General features: G+C 35.6%; 1 protein-coding gene across 3 annotated transcripts in view; it reads right to left on the bottom strand.

Moving 5' to 3' along the window:
- Window positions 1–21,253, bottom strand: part of LOC104125703 (anoctamin-3) — a 214,281-nt gene that overhangs the window by 68,093 nt on the left and 124,935 nt on the right. For 2 of the 3 annotated variants that reach the window (XM_035893722.1, XM_035893721.1), the window contains exon 4: window positions 10,551–10,687. In XM_035893722.1, coding sequence (XP_035749615.1) covers window positions 10,551–10,687 — 137 coding nt within the window. Of the gene's footprint in view, window positions 1–7,517; window positions 7,606–10,550; window positions 10,688–21,253 lie in introns of those variants that run through there. The other variant, XM_035893723.1, reaches the window with a different exon arrangement.

Here is a 21,253-nt window from a genome sequence, read left to right on the forward strand (position 1 = left end):
TTTCAGTTGATCTGAAGGAGCTCCATAGTGTCTAAGCAGAACGGGGAACAGCAATTTCAATGTAATGTATGAGTCAAGGTATGTTGGCCACTATCTACACCCAGCACAATGAATCAGTCTTTTAGTACAATGGGCATTCGGGCAAAAGCACATTTATTATTTATCTGCTGTTCTGGACCAGTAAGTCTCTGATTCATCCTTTCACCTTTTTCTCAACACAGTGGAGGAGAAAAGCATCAGCAGAAATATTTTGTGCAAAGTCCTTATTCCCCTCTACTCTTTTCAAGATTTCCTGTTTCACACGGAAAATGAGTATAAAAATGACGAATTCATGTTTTTTTCCTCTCTAATCCTCTTCATCCTCTCTACCCTCTTAGTTTTCCAGATTTGCTGAAACAGTATCCACCTGAGCAGCTTTCCTACATTTACACACATTTGAAAAATTACTTGATTTGAGAAGTTCCTTTTAGAGTATCACTATATAGTTCAGCTTGCAAACCCAAGTTCTAACTTCACCTTGTTCTTCCCAAGTCTTTAAAGACAAGAACTTTAAATCTTATCTATTTATGTACTGAGGCTCTGCAGCGCTTCCTCATTCACCAGTAAACTTGTTCATAATGCAGAATTGTAATATGCTGGTTTGCATCAGAGTAAAATATTACCTAAGGGTTTGCCACTACAGATCTGTTGCGGTTCCTTGGTTTTCTTTATTATTTGCCATCATTTTTTGGTTGATTCATAGCTTGTGATTATTGCAACAAATAACATCACAAACTGCTTCGAAGTCTGAAACAGCGTAAAATACTGCCATTATCATTCAACTGAAGTTTACAGTTTACACAAGACAAAACCAAGTTGATCAATTTTAAAAAAGCTTTTGCTCAAGCAAAAAAAACCAAAACAAAAGTATAATGCAAATATTTAGCAAAGTTATAAAATAAAAAGAGTTTACATTTCTATTCAAATCTGGTACAGGAAGAATTTCCTTGGAGTTAGCCAACATGGAGGGATTTTTTGAGAAACTGTTTTTCAAATTCTAATTAATAAGCAATGCCCTCTTTACAAAGTGGGAACAGCTGTTTTACAGGCTCTTTCTCTCCCCAATTAATTTAAATAGCACAGTTCTCAGAAATTATAACTATTTCAATGCCACTGATTTCAGTCTACTGTTATGCTCTGTAGATCAAACTTTTGCCAATTTTTCACCCCACACATAGCAACGAATATTCAAGAAGAGTGAGTTGGAACCATGCCCCGAACAGTAAGCAAATTTTCGGTTCGTGTAAGAGTAAGTGACATGGTAGAGTACGCTTCAGGTTTGCAGTATTTTATTAATAGCAAAACCACTAGCAAATTTTGAAACTTACTGAAAATTAGTGAAAAAATAAACATTAACATAATGTATCAGTATACTTTTTTTTTCTCTCTTCATACCAGTGAAAAGTTTAAGTTAATGAGTAATATGTACTACCTAGGTAAAATCAGAACTACGTACCTGTTGTAACCATTCATTTCACCTTCATTCAACCATTGACAAACTTCGACAGGACTAACAGAACAGCAAGTGCTTAAAGGCTGACCATATCTCTATAGGCATATTCACGTTTATAAATTGTAATTGATTATTTATTTGCTTGTGGATGTGTGATTTATAGACCAAATTGTTCTCAGGCACAGGCATAACCATGGGGTATCTAAGTGCAGGGAGAGAGCCTAGCAGGGCTGTGGATGCTCCCTCTCTTCCTTGCTTACAATTCCCAGTCCTCAGGTTCACAAGGGGATGGTGCTCCAAAATTCTTCCTCTCTATCCCCTTCCCAAGTTCATTTACTCCATATTGCAGCTGTATCTGCTAATTGCAATTGCATTTCCATAAATACCTCACCAAACTTTGTTACACTGGGCATTACAGTGAAAAAACCCCAATTAGCAAATGGAGTCAATTAGCAAATTCCCATTGACTTGTCCAAATAGTTACAAGTTACATTGTTCAACAGCAAAGCCTCAAGTACATTCAAACCACTATGAAAGTTTCTCTCTAATTTGCTTATACATAAAAGCCACAGAAAGAAATCTGCCTGGGAGAGAGTGTGTACTAGGAAGCACACGTGATATTTCCCTCTTCTACTAGCCCAGTGTTCAGCCAGTTTCAGCTCAGGTTTCTATGTATTTGGTAACTTTCCATGGAATTCCTCTTCAATAGCTTTGCCCAGCTGACCCCGAATCCATGCAATTTTTTGGATTCCATGACACACATAAGGATTTCTACAGCTCATTTTTGGGAGACCCACCTCCTTTTCTTGGTTTGAATTTGGGTCATGCTAGCTTTATTTGATCTTTCATGGCTATAGCTCTACAAACAAAAATATATGTGGTTTTGTAAGCTATGTAGGACCTTATCACTACTTTAATACCATTAATGAAGCTATTTGACTCAAATATCCCCTTAAAATGAACTGTACCCCTAATGTATATTACATAAATGAAAAACTACTTTTTTTTTTTAAAGCAACCGCTATTATTTTTTGGCCAAACACATACGGTCCTCCTCTTGTAACACACTTTCTTACTAAACTTCACAATTATCTACAGTCAGACATAACCTAGTAATAGAAAATATTAATCTAGAGTAAATATTCATATGTTAACGATAAAAATATTAACATCATCTTATGCATATGCCACATATTGCAATAGTTTATTGTCGTATTTATATTGTATTAATAATATAAAATATTGACTATTTTGTAGACTAATGTTAGGTTTTAATATTCAACCACACTTAACAGCATTCAAGCCAAAGCAAAAAGCTAACCTCTTATAACATTCACCTTTACAATATAAAGGGACCCCTTTGGCAGAGTTCTGCTTTCTCATTTAAGCTTCCAACCTCAACCACTACTCGTCTGACCGCTGCCCAATTTTTGGAAATAGCCTTTAGCAGTTTGTATTGTGTTAATTATTCTAGGGGTTTAATTAAAAAGCCATTGGCATTGTTTTATACAATGATATCGTACAGACAACTGAGATCCCAAACCGTAAAGCTTTACTTCTACCTACTTGATTCATAAGCTTGATGTCTACTTAAATGCACGTCATTATTGACTCTGGTTGGAATAGTGATGAAGAAATTTTTATTCAGGGGAAAAAAAAAAAATCAAAGCACTTCGGTGTGAATTTAGCCTAGGAAAAGCTGCATTATTAGATACTGCATGGTTTAATTTTAATAAATGAATTTATTCTAACTTATTATCAAGATCCAGTAAATCAAGTCTGATATGAAAGAAATTGTCTAACTTGTTTGTTTCACGCATAAGATTTTCATTACCATTATCTAATATATAAATGTTAAATGAAGAGCAGGGAATGAGACCTTTAATGATTATATTTTATGACTTGCTTTACGGTTTCCTGGAATTTGCCCACAAAGGCAATGAAAATGAGCACAACTTCTACCTATTTTGTACATAAATACACATAAACACAGAGGCTGACAACTCATAATTTTAACATCATCTGTCGGTAGTTTGCTGCTGACGCACCTTGTAAGTTGCTTTAGAATATATCTAAAAAATAGTTTCACCTACTACCCTCACAATCAATAGTTATAAATAAAACATCAATAAAAGCACAACGCAAGTGCTAGTCTGGGAGCACGCACAGGTTATTCTGACCCAGGGTACCCACATGGGGAGAAACAACTTTTATGTTGGGGTGTAGCTCAGGCAGTGAACAGCCTATGTTTTCAACTTCTGACTTCAAGGACTGTTGTTTATTTAATAAAAAGAATATAGGGAAGTTTCATATTTGTACGAACATAGAGAGAACATCAGTTCTCAGCCATAATCAACAACAGGAGCATGCACTTACGTAAGTGCTGACTGATACAGTACTCTAGAATCAGGCCCCCACAGCACGATACATTTATTTTGCCTCTACAGCAGACAGGACGAAGTTCAACTTTCCTCCACGTGGGTGGTGTAACTTGGGATTTAGATTTGTAAAGTTATGTAGAGGAAAGTAAATATATCAACAGACTAGTATCTGGGATCCAAAAGATAGATGGATGCATACAGCTGGCCTCAAGGTTCTTCTTTTACAATTTGGACCACAACTTTAGTAAATTTCTCTCCCCCAAATCTTTTTATTTCAAGGTGATGATGTTTAGAACAAAATTCATTTTCTCCCTAAGACAGTTTGTGAATTCTGACAGCTAAATGTGCTAGAGAAAAATCTTGATAAAGATTTTTGATATAAAGAATTTTGATAAACTCTTACCAATAATGAAGCAACATATTAAAGAGACTTACTCAAGTGTCTTGGGGTTTTTTTTCCCAGGGAAACTGTAAGAGAAGGGAAGGAAAGAATCCACCAGTAGAAACTGATGCTGCTACTGGAAATGGAAGCACCGAGTCCCAGCGTCACCACTCCATAATAGCACCACCTCACCAGTAGCATTTTTGAGAGACAAAGACGCAGGGAAAAGTTGTAGAACCAGAAAAACATTTGAGGAAGAATGAAAAGACAAGTAAACAGACTTGGAAATTTATTTGTTTCCTTGTGGAAACAACATATTCACTGACCTAGTGCTGCCGCATAAAACGTCTGTAAACGCCACCGCCAGGTTTACTGGCACGGAGTCTTACAGCCCAAACAGGACTGTATAGAACGTCCCATGATACATAAAATCATTTTGCACACCTGCAAGGAAAATCAGCTTGGAACAGAGGAGTAAGAGGAGGAGAACGAAGCTTACAATGCAAAACACGTTGGTTATCAGCAGTGAGGCAAGGAAAAGCAGTCTTCTGTATCGCTTCATGTCTTTGTTTTTAAGAGATGTTTGCGAGATAATAACGGATGAGTTTAGGGCTATTAAATAATGTATAAGATAGAAGTAGCCATGGAAACAATTTGAGGAACTAGGGCAGGAATTTTGACAGAGGTGAAGTCTGATGTGTGAAATTCTTGGGCATGGTAACTACCTAAAACTGCAAAATCTATACGAATAGCTTTCCTGTTCTGAGCAGAATGGTTATTTCTCATAAAAGAACACTTTCTTCCAATATAATTTATTATTGTTCTTAGAACGGTGTAAGATGCTATTAAGTAGAGTGATTACTGGCTGATTCATGAAAAACACCTCATTTATTTTGATTACTAATTCTCCCTGACACTATTACTGTGAACTTTACATTAACATCTTCAGTAATATCCACAGAGAAGGATGCTGCTATTTCACTGGTTAGTGTCTACACTCAGATCTTATGACTCAACTCTTACCTTTAAGTATTTTCTGGAAATAAATTTCTGATGCTAACTACAAGGGGCTTATTTCCATGAACAGAAGTGAGATTCCTAATCAATGCTTGCTTTGTTTCAGGATGCTACAAATCAAACCCGGGACCCCAACAAGGTTACAGACCTCTTAAATTACATGGAATTAGCTGTGAAAATATTTTTAAAGATTTTTAAGTAGTACTAGACTCATTTTTTTCATTTAAAAAATCATACTCCAATTAAGAATACTCTAAGATGTGCTTTATGAGAAATTTTCTGAGCAGACAACTAAGTTAGGAATCATCTTTTTGTGTTTGAAGGCTTTTGGAATGGATAAGCCAAAAATAGATTTATTACATTCATCCTTTCAATTACTTAATTCCAAAAATATAGATTGATTGCTTTTAAATGTATATTGGGTTGGGATTTCTTTTCCTTTGCGAGTAACCATGAGCATAATAACCTAGGAAAGAAAATTGGGGATGTATTTGCATATGCAAAACTATCTTGGGCATCAGAGAGAACACAGCCTGGTTAACACGACAGGCTGCCGTAATTACCCATGCTAATGTATTTCTGTGTATACTACACTGTACTGTGCAGAACAGCAGAGCTGTTTTCTGAACAGAGGAAGACTTCCAGAAATATCTCACCTTCCTAATAAAACTGCACTTTAACTTTTTAGGAATAAACTAAAGAATTAGTAATTATTTCAGCTTCTTCACGTAGGACATTGTTTTTTCCATTTTCATTCTATTCAAACTTACAGAGTGAAAAATACAAGTTTATATAATACGAAAAATACCTTTTGCTTCAAGAAAGGAGTAGGTTTAGGTGATCCTATGCAAAATTTTGAAAGGAATTCTGTTCAGTGCTGCTGTATGAAGAAGCAGTAACGCAGGATGTTTGGAGATAGGAGGAAGCTTCCCATTTTTAATACTCAACCACTTCTATTTGCTCTTTAAGTCTAATAGGGAGGCCTTAATAAGAAGCATACTGACATGACCAGTGAAAATCTTTTCCCTGCATTTCCTGAAATATTTTCTGAGGGTTTTTGTTTTTGTTTTTTTCCTTCTTTTTAAACAAAACCTCACAGCAGATGAGAGCCATGCACTAGAAGCATAAACATGAAGTTAACTTTTGTTGCACTTTACCATGTCATTCTATTCTGGGATGATGATTTTATCTGTTATCATTCCTTATAAACTTTATTTACTTTTCTGTTATTAGACTGCATTTGTGCACTACTCCTTATCTATCAGGCTCCCTTTGTTATTCTCCTTTCCAGTACACTGTTGTCAGCTGACAACATCTTGTTCTTATTTATACAGTAAAATATTTTGATTGCCAAACCTTCTCTTTCAGCACACATGCCTGACTTCCACTGAACACTGAACCAGGATTATGAGTGAAATAATGTATGTGAAACTAGTGATGACAGGATTAGAGCATATAGCACAAATCTGTACAACTCCAAAAGCCATGGACTTCAACAGGAAAAAATGGAAACAGAAAATAATTACACAGAAGTGTGGAAAATAAAATATAAAGATAGAAGAACACTTAATCTGCAGATATTACACGTAATTTATTCCATTTTTCAAAACCACCTACACAAAATTCTGTAAGCAAAATATTTGTTTTGCAGGAGAGACAGAAGAATAGATATATTCAAAATCACAAAGAATCCAATAAAATGCCTAACAAATGTATTTCAGGCTTTCTCGGGTAGATTTATCCTTTAATAATCACTGCGATAATCTACACTGAACATACTGAGTTTTGTTCAACTTATAATGAATTTTCATCACTATGTCCAGCTGCTTAGAGACAATTCTCCACATGTTTTGGCCGATTGGTTATTTAAGATCTTATTTAAAATTCCTTAGAAGTTATGGAACATTTCCAGAGACTGAAAGAGAAATACTTTCAGATACTATCCAACACAAAGCTAGTCTGAACATGCAGTATTACAGTGGGTACCAGTGGATACCAGAAAAAGGCAGTAAACTAGGCTACTGTATAGGCAACATTTCTTTACAGTTCCTGAACCCATAGTGATAATATGTGGACTTTGTTCTAAAAATCCTTTCTTTACCTTGCCAGATAGCAAAATACACTACCTAGATAAAAAATTCATCTGATAAAAAAACCCAATCAGATCAAAGAGAGTAATAGTAATGCAGTGAATGAAAGGAAATGTAAGTGTAATTTCTTGAATATTCTTATCTTGCCACTATACCCGTGATACTAATTGGTACGGAAGAATTCACTGCTACGACTGTACTGCCTGTTGGACAACTGTTGGACAACTGTTGCCTTCCATTCAAGTGATAAAGTCTGTTTAACCTGCTTTCCTTAGTGGAACTGGAACATTTCAAGCATCAGCTTTCCAGTGAGGGACCTTCTCATTTCCCTTGCAATAGCAGATCCTACTCATTCCATACTTTGCTCAGCAGCCACTTGTTGGCACCATTCCTCTGCTTGAGATCCCTTGGCAGAATCACATACATGAAGTCATACTTTCTACACAATCTCAACCGCAGTTGGTGATGAAAAGATGGCAGAGATAGATAATGAAGACAGCTTTTTAATGGGTCTGAATGACTCACAATTTTTCAACATGAAATCTGTGGATTCTGAAATGATACCAACCTACACTAAAGGAGATTATGAGTTATAATCAAGGAAATGAGAAAAGCAGATGACTATCAAGATGAATGCTGGCAGCCAGATGCTGTGTCAGAATGATCTGATGTTTCTCAAGTTTTAAAGCTGCACCAATACAAATCAGATCTATGGAAAGTTCCGCATCATGCATGTAATCTGAAACACTAAACAATTACTGAAAAAAATGTAGATCGGCTTTTCATCATGTCAGCAAGACAAGTTCATTTTTGCTGAAGTATTTGAGTAGCTCATCAATGAGACAGATAATAGTACCAAGCATTAATTGCAAGTAACTTTTTTATCAATTTTTTCCCCAATCTCTCAGCTGTAAAACAACCCTTCCAAAACAAGCCTAAATTAGATTCATTAACAAGCAGAGAATAAGCTTTTATCCCTGTACGCTTTGCCAATGCGGTGTTTCTCATTTAAATTCTCTGGTCAGACTGATGAGACTTTTCAAATCATGATAGATCAGTTTATTTTCCAAATATATGAGAGTACTTACCAGCTGTAAAGCTGTAGAGCTGTCTTCTGTGCTTTCAACAGTCTCAAAAAGAATTAGAAGCCTCCTTTTGCTAGCTTTATATCCATTTGGGGAAGAAGTTTTCCTTAGACATCTTCCACTAATTGCCACAAAGACTTGTACAATAATTCAAAGGCAAAATAGTAACCTTCTTTTCCAATATAAAACTAATCTAAATCCCCTCTGTCTTTTTCCTGTGGAGACAGGCAAATAGTAAACAGGAGGAGAATCCTGCTTGGTTGCCTCATTTGCAAAACCAGTATAAAAGCAGAGGAAGTTTCCAAAGTAATTGCTGTGATAAAAGGAGTTGTCAAGGCTAAAAGCCAGATGTAGCTTCAGAAGACTGTTTTTAAACTCTGAAGCACTTTGTTCAGTAGGTCAGGACACACAAAGATTGAGACATAAAAAGTGCATGTTTGATTAAACTTAATAGAGATAAAAGGCTCCTCTTTGAACTTGGAAAAAAAGTTAGCTTACTGGCTGCCTATAAACTTGCTATCAGTCCTGAATGCGGGGCTTGAAGAAAACACAGCTAGTGGTCATTTTACATGAAAATACATAAAATGTTTTGCTTTAGCACAATGAAATGCCTGTTACTAGATAGCCATTATCTGCTACTGGATTATTTTGGGAGCGGTCTTACCAGTTATTAAAAATATTTAGTTCTCTATAACATAGTCTAAATTCAGCAGGTTCTGCTTAATTTTTTCTGCTTTTTAGGTAACATCCAACATAAAAGGCTTTATCTACCTAATCAACAAATTCAAACAAGAACATCCATTATGATTTCTATCTGAATTCAGCTAGCCTTGCAGGAACAGACAAAAATCTGTGAACGCAAAAAACTCTCATTGCAATGGTTTAGATTAAAATATAACCCTTTCCCGTCATTATCAAAGTTTCATTTTCATGTCAGAGATTTCCAATCTGTAAATACAATTACCTGTAATCTTATCAAAAAATTATTAGCTATTATTATATAAGCTTGTTTTCTAACAGCATCCCTTGAAACTAGGTCTCAGAGATCACATCAGCCTGCTACCTGTGTCAGAATCCTGTAGCAAGGATGATCAGTGTGATTGAGAGAACAAGCTTTACCACAGTTACACGACTCTTGTGAAACGTGCATTCAATCCTAAAATCACAAAGTTATGATTATAAAACCTTAAAGGAATTTAAGCATTTCTAGATTTGTAGCACATAATCATTCATGCTTTTATATACCAAAAATCAGAGAATTGCTGGTAAAAAGTGTTCTGCAGAATACATTACTTCTAGTTCTTGAAGAAAATAATTCAGAACTTCTTGAGGTTAGGTCATTTGCCAACATTTAAAAGCAATTCTGCTAATGGAAAGAAGAATTAAGGGTCTTCCAGTCCAGAGTGAGAACAAAAAAAAACCCCAAACCAACATGTTTTGAACTAAAAATCAGTCATAATTCCTTGGCGTTATAGTGGATGAACTGTTGTAGAAAAGGCATTGTGATAAATACTGTGATTAGGTAATTACTAAGCAAGATAACGTGTCAGTTTTACCTGGTGAGATGGCTTCTCCAGTGCTTTAGTTGACATTCCCTTGAAAATACTCCTACATTCTCCTATATGTAAGTGAATTTTATCTTTTATTCAATGTGTCTAGGTATCATTTGTATTTTGCTTAGAAGGACAATCCTACACTTTAGATCACTCTTGACTGATCGTTTGCTACATTAACTTAGTTCTTCTAAACTCTCCTAATTTCTTGAGGCCTCCCAGCTGACATGAACTTCACTCCATGCTGGGATTCCTATGTCCTAAATTCTGTGCAATATAATTTTTTTGAAAGAAAGCTACTGCTGCTTAGATGAGTCCATATGAATCATTAGTCCTTGATTCTATATAATTGCGGTCACTTTTGGTACAGAGATTTCTATTCATTGATTCTGTAGATCAAACTATAATATGGGAGCCACCTAGATTTCTTACCATGAGATGCCTATTTATTTAAGCTGCAACTTATCTAATACCTTAAAAATTATATTTTAAAAATATTTAAGCACATTCTGACAACTGATACAATTTAAGAAAGTTGTGTGTCTGTTACCTTTAAAGATGATTTAGTCCGAGGTTCTGTTTTCTGTCTGGTAAGCTTGTTTTGAATAAGCAATGACTGATCTGTACGAGCATCGTAATTTCCATGTTCTGAATCATCTGTGTATGTGTCTTTGTCCTTTCCTATGTCTGAAGGAAAAACAAAAGAAAACAACGGGCTCATTTTAGGTTGTAGTGGAGAGGAACTAACAGTATTATTACAGCCACAGTTGACTATTCCTTTTAAGTATCCACTTTTCAGTAACTTATATTCTATCCTTTCCTGCAAAAGTTTTTTACTTGAAATGTTATCATGTTTGTCTTAAAGTAGAAGTGACTTTTATTTTTAGTAGAAGGCCTACGGAAACTTTTTTCCATTACCATTCAAAACAAAAAAAGCCCACAACATTCTTCACAGAAGTTTAAAAAACCCACAAAGTGATATAAAGCAAATATTCAAATGCTTTTGTGCTTGACTCACAATTGTTGAGACTCAAAATCTGTTATTAAAAAGGCAGGTGCATCCTGGAGACCACAGGAACATCTCATGTTTTAAATTTAAACAAGCACTCCAAATGCCTGATTCCTCTACACACATGCTGCTCATCATTAGATATAGTATTTGAAAAGTTGCATATTAAGGTATTGCAGTGATCACTTCAGAACACATTTTAAGAGGTGTACCTGATGGTGGTAGAAGAAAGTTGACACCATGAAGAAAGTGTTTTCATTTTCATTGGATTTGTTGGATTTGCTCAACAGAAGTTTTTTATAAAAAAAGTTAGTTGAGTATCCTAAGATAGCTGCAGGTGACTGAGGGCCTTCCTCAAAGTTTACTAAGATCCACTCTCAGATTAAATTTCCTCCTTCATCATCACTTGCAGGCAGGTTAGAAGGACTGAAGTCTCTGAGTTGCTCTACATCCGCTATCAGAAGTGAGACTTTTTTCCAGACATCTAATTTCCTTGCATAGTCTCCAATCAAATAAGCATGACTATACTTTTTTAATGAATGCTGGAAAATGGTTAGTCTTGAAAAAAAGTCTTTCAATGATGAAAAAGACAAAATAATTATTCCCACACAATTATATCTTGGAGAAATTGGAAATAGAAACATATTCAGACAAAAAAGTTACCCACAAATCCTGAGCCAAGTTCTCATCTCAGCTTTCACATCAACATGGGAAAAGTCAGGGGAACTGGGAACAGCATTTAGCCCAGTAACTCTAAACCCTAAATAGAAACCAAGAAACAAGTCATGGTTGCTGTGGGAACCACTATCTTGAATTTTCTGAATTTTATACTCATAAAAGCTCATCTGCAACAACAAAGTATTTTTCATTTAGTTGCTCAGTTAAATTCTCCACAGTAAGTACCACAGAAAAAAAAATAACCACAATTATCTCATGTAGCCTAGACAATTCTGAGATGGAATATTAAACTGGAACTTTCACCAAGAGCTGTTTTTTTCTTTTGCAATTTAGCTGCTTACATAATGATTACACAAAATGAGCCCTCAGTAATTTCTGATACCGATATTAACCTCAGTAAATCTGTAAAAGGATTTCTTAACGTATGAAATAGCTCATTTTAATTGTCAGAGCACCACTCAGAGATTTTATTTATTTTAAACCATGTTATAACCTAATATACAGGTTACTCTGTGTAATATAGTGAATGTAGTAAAAAGACTGTGAAGAAGGTTTCAAGTAGTAGGTATACAAAGTAGGAAACAGGACACAAGCAACTGCACAACTCACACATAGGTGTGATGAGCTCTTCGCTTTACTAAAGATCAAGGTCTTGTAATAGAAACCAGTCAAATGAAGAGACAGGCCTATGAAACCTAAACTTTTGCAACTAGATAGGCCATTTAAGCTGAAAGAAAGACTCTACTTACATTAAAAAGCCTATTTTTATGAGGAAAGTTTTAGAGGATTAGACATTATGAGTAAACCTAATACTCAAAACCCCCGTTTGCACAAGTACATAGTATTTTATTTAAACATTTTAAAGTTATGAAATGAGTTTTCCCTTAGTGCTCAACATGCTTTTACCTGCTAAACACTTTCATGTTTTCAAGGACACAGATTTTAAATTGTAGTATGTTTTTTCTGTAAATAAAAAGATTACCTTCCATTTAGATACCTGCTCTCTTGTCTGAAACGTAGTCAAAAAGGTTTTAGCAACAAAAACCACCCATAAAAATAAAGAAATATAGAATTAAAAAGGTATATTTCTTATACAAAATTTAACAATACTTGCTATTGTACCTTTCATCAGTTGATGACTTATTTTATGCACCTAAAGCACAGTCCTACAAAGTAGTGGTAGGAATATAAAAAAAAGAAGAGGAATGAAGATTAAAACATCGCATTTAACCATTGTAGGTGAATAAGCATGTTACACCTGTCTGAAAAAATGCCAGACTGAGACACATAGCATCCAATCCATATTCTGAAAGTATATTCAAACTGTGTATTTTTCTTAACATTGATGTAGTTTTAGACATTAATGTCAACAAAACACCTGGAGTATGCTTTGTAGGTACTTCGAATAGACTAGTAGTCCCATTTACCTCATCTGCAGCACACATTGAAGGAAAATCTTAGATATAAATAATTATACTCCAAGAAAAATTTCAATGGATTGCATCATATTTCTATACCAGAACAGGCTAGAACAATCACAATGTGTGTGTGTTATGGGAAGCTCATTTTGTTTCTTAAGTTGAACTTCTTGTAAATTTCTTTTGACTAGTTTTCAAATTTTTAAAAAATAGAGAATGAAATATATTGGGTTTAGAAAATGACCTTGAGAGAAGATGGCAGAAATGAAGCTTTGCCACTAATAGCATTGACTATGTTTTTGTATTCTTCTATGACCAGATGCTTTTTCTGTAATAAGCTACCCACCACTTTTATTAAAGTCTCCTGTAATTTTCCCACCCACCAAGCCCAAACTAAATTCCCTTAAAGATAAACTTACATGACCTAAATTAACTTGAGCTTGATCCTTCCTAGTGTCACCAATGCATAGTACAATACACAGTGATGTAACTCCTTAAGTCTTTCTTCAGTAACTGCCGTTTCTAAACTTCCATGACATTTTTATATAATGTTTGTCTATAAAGTAACACTATTTTCTGCCATCCTTTCCTCCACAATCACCATTATTTGGTTTTGCATTTTAACTGCCATTTGGGATGGCCACAAGCCAAACCAAGATAGCATCCCTGAATGGCATGGCTGGAGTTTTACTGCCCAAGGATGCTTTTAATGTAACATACCCCAAAAGCAATGATATGGACTAACAATCTTTCTATTTGACTTATAATATAAGTATCCATCTTCAAATTCTAACACGGAGTCTTTATTTGGCTACAATGCTACAAAACATCATGAGAAAAGCTTGGCTGCCTCAAGCTCTTTCCCTCTGCACTGTGCGAGTGCTACTGTTTACATCATTTCTTATTTCCCATCGTGCCTTCCCTGGCCTACGACAACTTATTTGGTTATTACTGTTGAGAACAACCGCCAGCTCTCCCTGCTCTTGTCGTTCTTGGATGGGGTCTGATGCCAACCACCACAACCAGCCTGCTTGACTTAGGGAGGGGAGAGTGTAGGTAAAAAGCCACAGGAGATTAAAAAAAAAAACAAAAAACAACAAACAAATTCAGTTCATACTGCTCCAGAAACTCAGGTTTTTAGGCCAATTCACAGAAAGAAGGCTCCTTAACAAGCCTCAGATCACAGTTCGCCTCCTCAAGCATACGTTCCCTTCTCTGCTGTCATTAAGTGCTGTCCCACCTCTGCTTTACTGGGCACATCTGAAAGACATGAGCCAGCAGTCCCATAACTATATGACAGGGGACTTCCAAGTGCTCGTGATTTTTTTTAATTAAACATGGGTTTGGCTTTTTTTTTTGTTATTATTTTTGCCTCTTTTCAGAGCTAAAAAAGATCAATCCGGTCCTCAGCTGTATAGATCTAAAAAAAATGCTCTACAATGGCCAATGATCCACGTTCATATGTTGAAGAATATCAGCTGAGCAGAGACAGTGTCTTTAGCTTTCAGTTAATCTACACTGCAGGTCTTAACTCAGTAAGGTGCTAGAGTGAATAGTAAACCGTTAGTCAATGTAAAAATACAGCAAAGTTGGCAAAGAGTGTAATAATTGTTTATGAAACATTTTTCAATTTCTCCTTTACTGCAGGATCAAATAAAAAACAAAAACAAACCATAAAATAATTTCTGTCCTGCTGGGGAGACTCTTAGCTAAAAGCAGCTCTCCTACAGTAATATTAAAGTAAATGGCAGATCTTGAGTTATCTGAAAAACTTTGAAACTCTGCAAAACCATAAGAGATGTAGAGAAAAGAGAAAAAAGGAGGGGGGAAAAAAGCATGATAGTTGTAAACAAGAAAAATGACTCCTACAGTGGGAAGACTACAGATGGAAGGATGGGACTGGTGTATGCTCATGCCCATGTCCTCACAGTGACAAGGACACCTAAAGGACATCTGCCTTCATTCTTAACCCCTCTCATTTTTTTTTTGGTTTTGAGCTCCTGGTAGGATTAATTTTTTTTTCCAGGGCTGTAAGGTAAAATATTATTGCTAATGCAAACAGAATGTACCATGACCCTTTACATGACCTCTTTATATGAGTTTTCAGAGTACCTACTAAAAGGAAGAGAAAGATTTAAATATTAATCCTACAAAATCTTCTATTTAAAAGACTATGTGCTTGAGAACTGAGTTAACAATTATACAAAGTAACTATAATGTATTTTTAAGCAATTAGTATAGCCAATAACAATATCTTGCTGATGTATTTCACTTATTCAATTATGTTAATTAAACCTCATGGGGCAGTTGAGAGCTTCTTGAACTGCTGTCACAAAAAGTTTTATTTAAAAAAATCATTAAAGTTATACATACAATTTGCAAGCCCCAAATGACCTGCTACAGAAAAGAAAATCAATACGCTATTAAGACTTCGTCAGGAAAAGGAAGATTTCTGTACTAATCTGTTTAGCTTTCCCTAACACTGCAAAAATAAGAAAAAAAAGGCTGAATTTTAAATAAAGATGAGGATATTAAATCAGAGAAAAGGGTGACAGCTTGTAATTCTAGATGCAAAGACCAAATCATATTTCAATGAAGTCAATGGTAATTTCACTATTCAATTCAGTTAAGTCAAGGACTTCTCTTTAGTCACGTACATACTTAAATTTAATTAGATATATACCTCTAATTGTTAGCATACCTGAACATATAACTAATGTGTTCTGTCAACTTGGATCCACACTCAAGTATATAGTGATTTAAAAAAAGATTCAAGCATTAATCAAGCGGATAACAGATCTCTTCATCCTAGTAGTTGCTTTGTTTTGTTATCTTGTAATACAGAGCCATGATTGAGTAACTTCAGTCTTCATACATCACAAAAACCTATCTACACTTCCTGACATATAGTTTTGCTGTGCTTGATGCATGACAGTAAGATCTGCTCTAAGGGCACTTATAGGATAAAATGTTGGAGAGACTTTCATTTCGGGGAGTCTTTTACCTAACAACACAAAAGCATTTAGTTCAGAAATTGATTTCTAGGTCTATACTTTTACACTTCATTTTTGGGCCGCCTTAACTGCGTGGCTACCTTTCTTTCTATCTTGTTTTTCTGAAGGGGCAAGAGTGCATTTCAATTTTATGACCGTTGCAGGATAAAAAGCATTTGTCCTGATTTCTCTGTAACATGCAATCCACTAATATAGTTTAGATAACCGTAAGGTAGGATAGCAAATGTTTTCCAACTGAAATGTGGCATAGTTATGGAAAGGAAAATGAATGTAAAAATTATTCCTAAATTGTTTCACAAACCATGACATGATGACTCTTGACTCAATCCTTTGAGCCTTTACACATTTAGGGATAGGCCTTGTAAAGCTTTAATAAGAATGAGATTATTGGTCAAGAAATTAATCCCCCTTTGTCCTAATTTTAGTCCTAGAAACAACAAATAACCTGGAGAAGGACATCACTAGACACCTGGCTAAGTGGTATTGTGATGGATTTAGGTTGTCTTACTTTATTCTGCTGTGCACCTGGAATACTATATCATATACACAACATTGAAAGTTTTTCAGCTACCTGTGTATGTGTATTTATATACCAAAACTACCATCACAAACAAGCACAGGTTTTTCTGAATGTACAAATTTTCACGAGCTTTCAGACAGTGGTAACCATTACATAGAATATTTCTCAGTTTTAAACAGGAAGTCAGGCAGGTATTCTTGCTGGTTGGAGAAGTTAAGATGGTCTACAGAATTGGTACAGGCACAATAAATGCCTAAAGCACTTTGATATTTTGAACCTAAATATTAAGCTTTCCAAAGACTAATCCTCATTACGTTTCAGTGAGCACTATGCTCGTAACGGATCACGCAGCTTTTTCACCCGTGCTGCTAGCTCTCCAGGCATGAACCAGCTCTAATACAGGAGCTGGGCAATTCCCTCACGCACCAGGTATAGGAAAAACTGTCCTAATGCAGCTTTTCAGCTGTCTCACAACACAGCCAGAATAGATGTGACAGCCCTTACCTACACAGGCATTGCCTAAGGGCTACAAGCTTCTGAAAAAGTTATTCTAAAAAAATCACAATGGAAACATCACGTTTCTGTCGAAGCAGAAGTTGAACCCGGTTTTCCTGCGTCATATCCTCCGTGATCTTTCAGTTCTTCCTTTCATGTCAACGTTGTACGTACTACAACAGGTTATTCTGTCCATTTTGGTTTATCTTAACATCACCTAATCAAAATTCACTTACAAGCACTTCTGTAATCAAGCACTGAAAAAAGTTTTATCATGCAGTTATTACAATACTCTGTTGGATTGTTAACTTTAGTTCAGGTCTTCATTTCTCAGTTCACTACATTGCAGCATGGCACATAAATAAGGGAGCTTCTTTATATATAAGCTTTAGAGTAATTGGATTCAGGGTGCATTCAGAATACAAGGTAACAGTTACAGCAAAATTATGAACCACATCTTTCATAACCAAGTTCCTATCTAGGAAAGAGTTCATGTCGTGGTAAGGAAGATGTGTAACTATGCATAAATCCCTCACAATTAATCTAATTCAGAAAAAAACAGACTTGAAAAAAGAATAAATTAGTGTTGTTTTATTTGCTAATGAGTGTTGATTTTACTTGCCAAATAACAAAATTAGATACTCATTCTATCTAAATCCCGAATGCCAATTTCTATTGATTATATTATCCATTACTCAGTTTTTACATCTTATTTGAAATGAAATATTTCAGCCTAACAGTGGAGGGCAGATCCTCTGTGGCCATCTACCATTTCTGATGGTAGAAACTGCAGAAAGCTACTTATATGCTTATTTGTGTTAGAATGAGCAAATTGGATTTTTAAGTTAACAAGCAGACTATCAGATTCACAACTCTCTCCCCTAGTCTAATTGGATTTCTGATATGGCCTAACTCGTGAAAATCTTGATGCCTTAGCTACATATGCAATAAACTGGATTTTAAGGGCATTAATTTGTAGTGTAATAGGAAATCCCTCTTGTAAATCTGGCTCACAGTGTTTGAAAGTGAACATTAAAAAAAAAAAAGTCAAACCTGGCAAAACTAATGGTAGTATTTTTAACAATGGAAAGGGACTTAGCAAATGGAAAAACAAGTCACCTATCAGTCCAAATACTGTGACTGTCCTTCTACTCCTTCTGCTAAACACAAAGGATGATTTGAGAAAAGATCAGTGGAATATTATTCATGGTTTTGTGAGCCTTTGCACCTTACACAGTTCTTTCTCACCTGTACCAAGCATTAGAAGACAGAGTTTCTCTCAGTTATGGCAAGAAAAAAACGGAAGTTATTCATGAAACAAAGTAAAACAAATTCTCCTGCAAATGCTGTCAATTCCCTTCAGCTTAACTCAAGAATGCTTCATTTTCAGTTCAACAATAAAGAACTGCTAAATTCTCTTAAACTCAGTCGACTGATTTCTAAAGCACACTCAAAACTCCAAGGTGGTATGCAGTAATGACGTCCTATGATTTTAACAGAGATTACTGAAGAGGATTTTTCAACTGTCCATCGAGATAAAATTCTAGTGCAAATAACCTTCATCAAAATTGTTTGCATTCAGATTTCTTTCAGAAAAGATGGCCAGCCAAATTTGTGGTTGTTCAAAGATAATGTTCACTCCCATGATGCATATAATGGCCTTTAAAGAAAAAGAAAAGCATTATTTTAAAAATGTACCAATTACTGTTTCGTTACACACGCATGTGCACACAGCCATACCCCCACACCAGTGGAGCAGCTCCGGGCTTAACATTAGATAACCTTGATGTGGCTGCAATTACACAAAAAAAGTTCTAGATGAAAACAAATTTTTATTAATGTGACTTTCTGTATGTAGTTACTATGTAGCTACTAGGAACTAACTATTCCCCACTTATTTTTTTCCAGCTCCAACTAAAGCCACAAGCTATTATTGGTAGCTGTAGTAAAGCCAGAAATTCAGTAACTGGAGTTAAAGCTATGTCATTTAAATCCAGCTGGCACAATCAAAGTAATTACTGAGCATGTCTTTCCAAAGAACAACAAGGCACAGTAAAACAGAATGGAATATAAATAAACACTACATTTTTAAGCCAGTATCCACAGACAGAAGGCTTTGGGGGAAAAAAAAAAAAAAGTATAATGCTGAATTCCCTTTGAGAGGATGAGTATCAAATGTCTGAGTGTCACTGGTGTGACTTTCAAATGTATTAAAAAATGAATGGCACTGGAATTGCATTGTTACAGCAATGAGTTCAGACTTTAACGTGCAGGTTCTTGTACAACACAAGTTTAAGTGTATCTGCAAATAGAATACAAGTATTTTCATCTCTTCCTGTATTTACCTCTTATAAGACCCTAACACTCAATTCTAAAAAAGTATGAAAAAGATTTTTCCTGTTTTGCTAAATCTGTGCATTTTAGGTCTTTGTGAATATTGCAGAGTAATGCAGGTAAGTCCTGTATCACAGGAGTACCGTTCTTGTTACCTAAAATACCACACCGACACTTAGCCTGACTGTCTCCATAATCTCACATATGCATCTCTCCTCTGTCTGGCACCTAGGCAGCAAATACTTCTACTGCCTCTATACAAGCTGCTCTGAAGTCTTCCCATTTCATACTAGAAGAAAAACTTCAGACATCTTTCAGGAAAAATTTTGAGTATTACCTCAAGATAGCCTGTAACTTCATGTTACAAAGTTGGTCCTCCCTGTACAATTCAGTAACTGGAACCCGAGTCTTCCACTTCCATGACACACAGCTTCAGCAGCCGGTTGCTGGTTCCTTTGCAGTGGTCTCCCCCATGGCAAGAAATCTTACCCTCTTCTAACCTTGTGTAAATATTTCTGAAGAAGTCTTGGCAATTTGGAATGTTCTCATCAAAAAGCTCATTCAGAAAATTCCCCCATGTGTGTGGTTAGAGGATTTGACTAGCTACTTGCAGCTGAATGAGTTGACAAAAATGAATGTCTTCTTGTCGAGAAGAAATTCACTGTAATTAGTTTTTTACTAACTACATTATACTGGTTAGCAGGCACATTGGTCTCCTGGAGTAGTTCTTAGATAAAAAGGCATTTTCTGAACTGTCAAAAAGCAGGAATCTTGCACTCATTTGATGAGTAAAAATCTCAAAAGAATCTGCAGAGGGGCTGGAGGGATTAACGTTCTTCAGTAAACTGGGAACTCTGATCTTAGTTTTATCCTTTGTGAACTCAAGTCACAACAAGTACCAAAGGCCACTTAAACCAGAACTTTATATTCTTATATAATGCAAACATAGAGGAAAAGAAAACGCTTTTTCAAGGAAGCAGAAGCAATAACATGATTTTGCTCTGGACTGAACACCAAAATCTACAACCACGCTTTAAGAAATGTAAGGCCTAACATTTTACTTCATGTCCAGATTGAAACAATAGGTGATTTCCACCTACATAAGATCCAAAAGCCCTGATCATAACCTCACTGGGTGGGAATTTCCACAAAGCTTTGGCTAAGCCTGAGCATTCCAGTTTGTCTGAAACCTCATAGTTCATGTTATATGTTACAGAAGCTTGACGCCTATTACTTCAATTTACCGATTCCTCAAACTAAAACCACTACTTACCACCTAAAACGGACAGGGAAAAAAGAACATAAATCCATAATGTCTTTGATCCCGTTTGTCTGTGTTAGCACTAACAAAGGTGTAATACATTATCTTCTTACTTTGTAAACCCATCAACATCACTAACTGAACAAGTCCAACAGATTTATGGCCTCACCTATAGTCAACTGAAATTTAAGAGAACCTTTCCACTGAAGCCTTTTATCTGATGCCTGTTAATCCCCTTCTCACAAGAAGATTGTCTATGGACACAATTCTGTAAGTGGAGAAAGCCATTTGCCCTATTTTATATACAGTTCCGTGATGCTGCCTAATTAAAAATTCACCATATTCACTTAATTCAGCATTCTTTCACGTTCTCAGGAGAGCAGTTTGAAAAGGTTCACTAAGAAGATGATACCCATTAATCAGCCTATTTTGCAAACTCCATCAAAGTGCCAGGGTACTGACTAAAGCATGCAGCAGCGCTGCATCGTTTTCACCTATTTGGTTATCAAAGTTCAAGCAGCAAT

Source organism: Egretta garzetta, unplaced genomic scaffold, assembly GCF_000687185.1.
Source record: "Egretta garzetta isolate BGI_Z169 unplaced genomic scaffold, ASM68718v1 scaffold455, whole genome shotgun sequence".
Classification (NCBI taxonomy): Eukaryota; Metazoa; Chordata; class Aves; order Pelecaniformes; family Ardeidae; genus Egretta; species Egretta garzetta.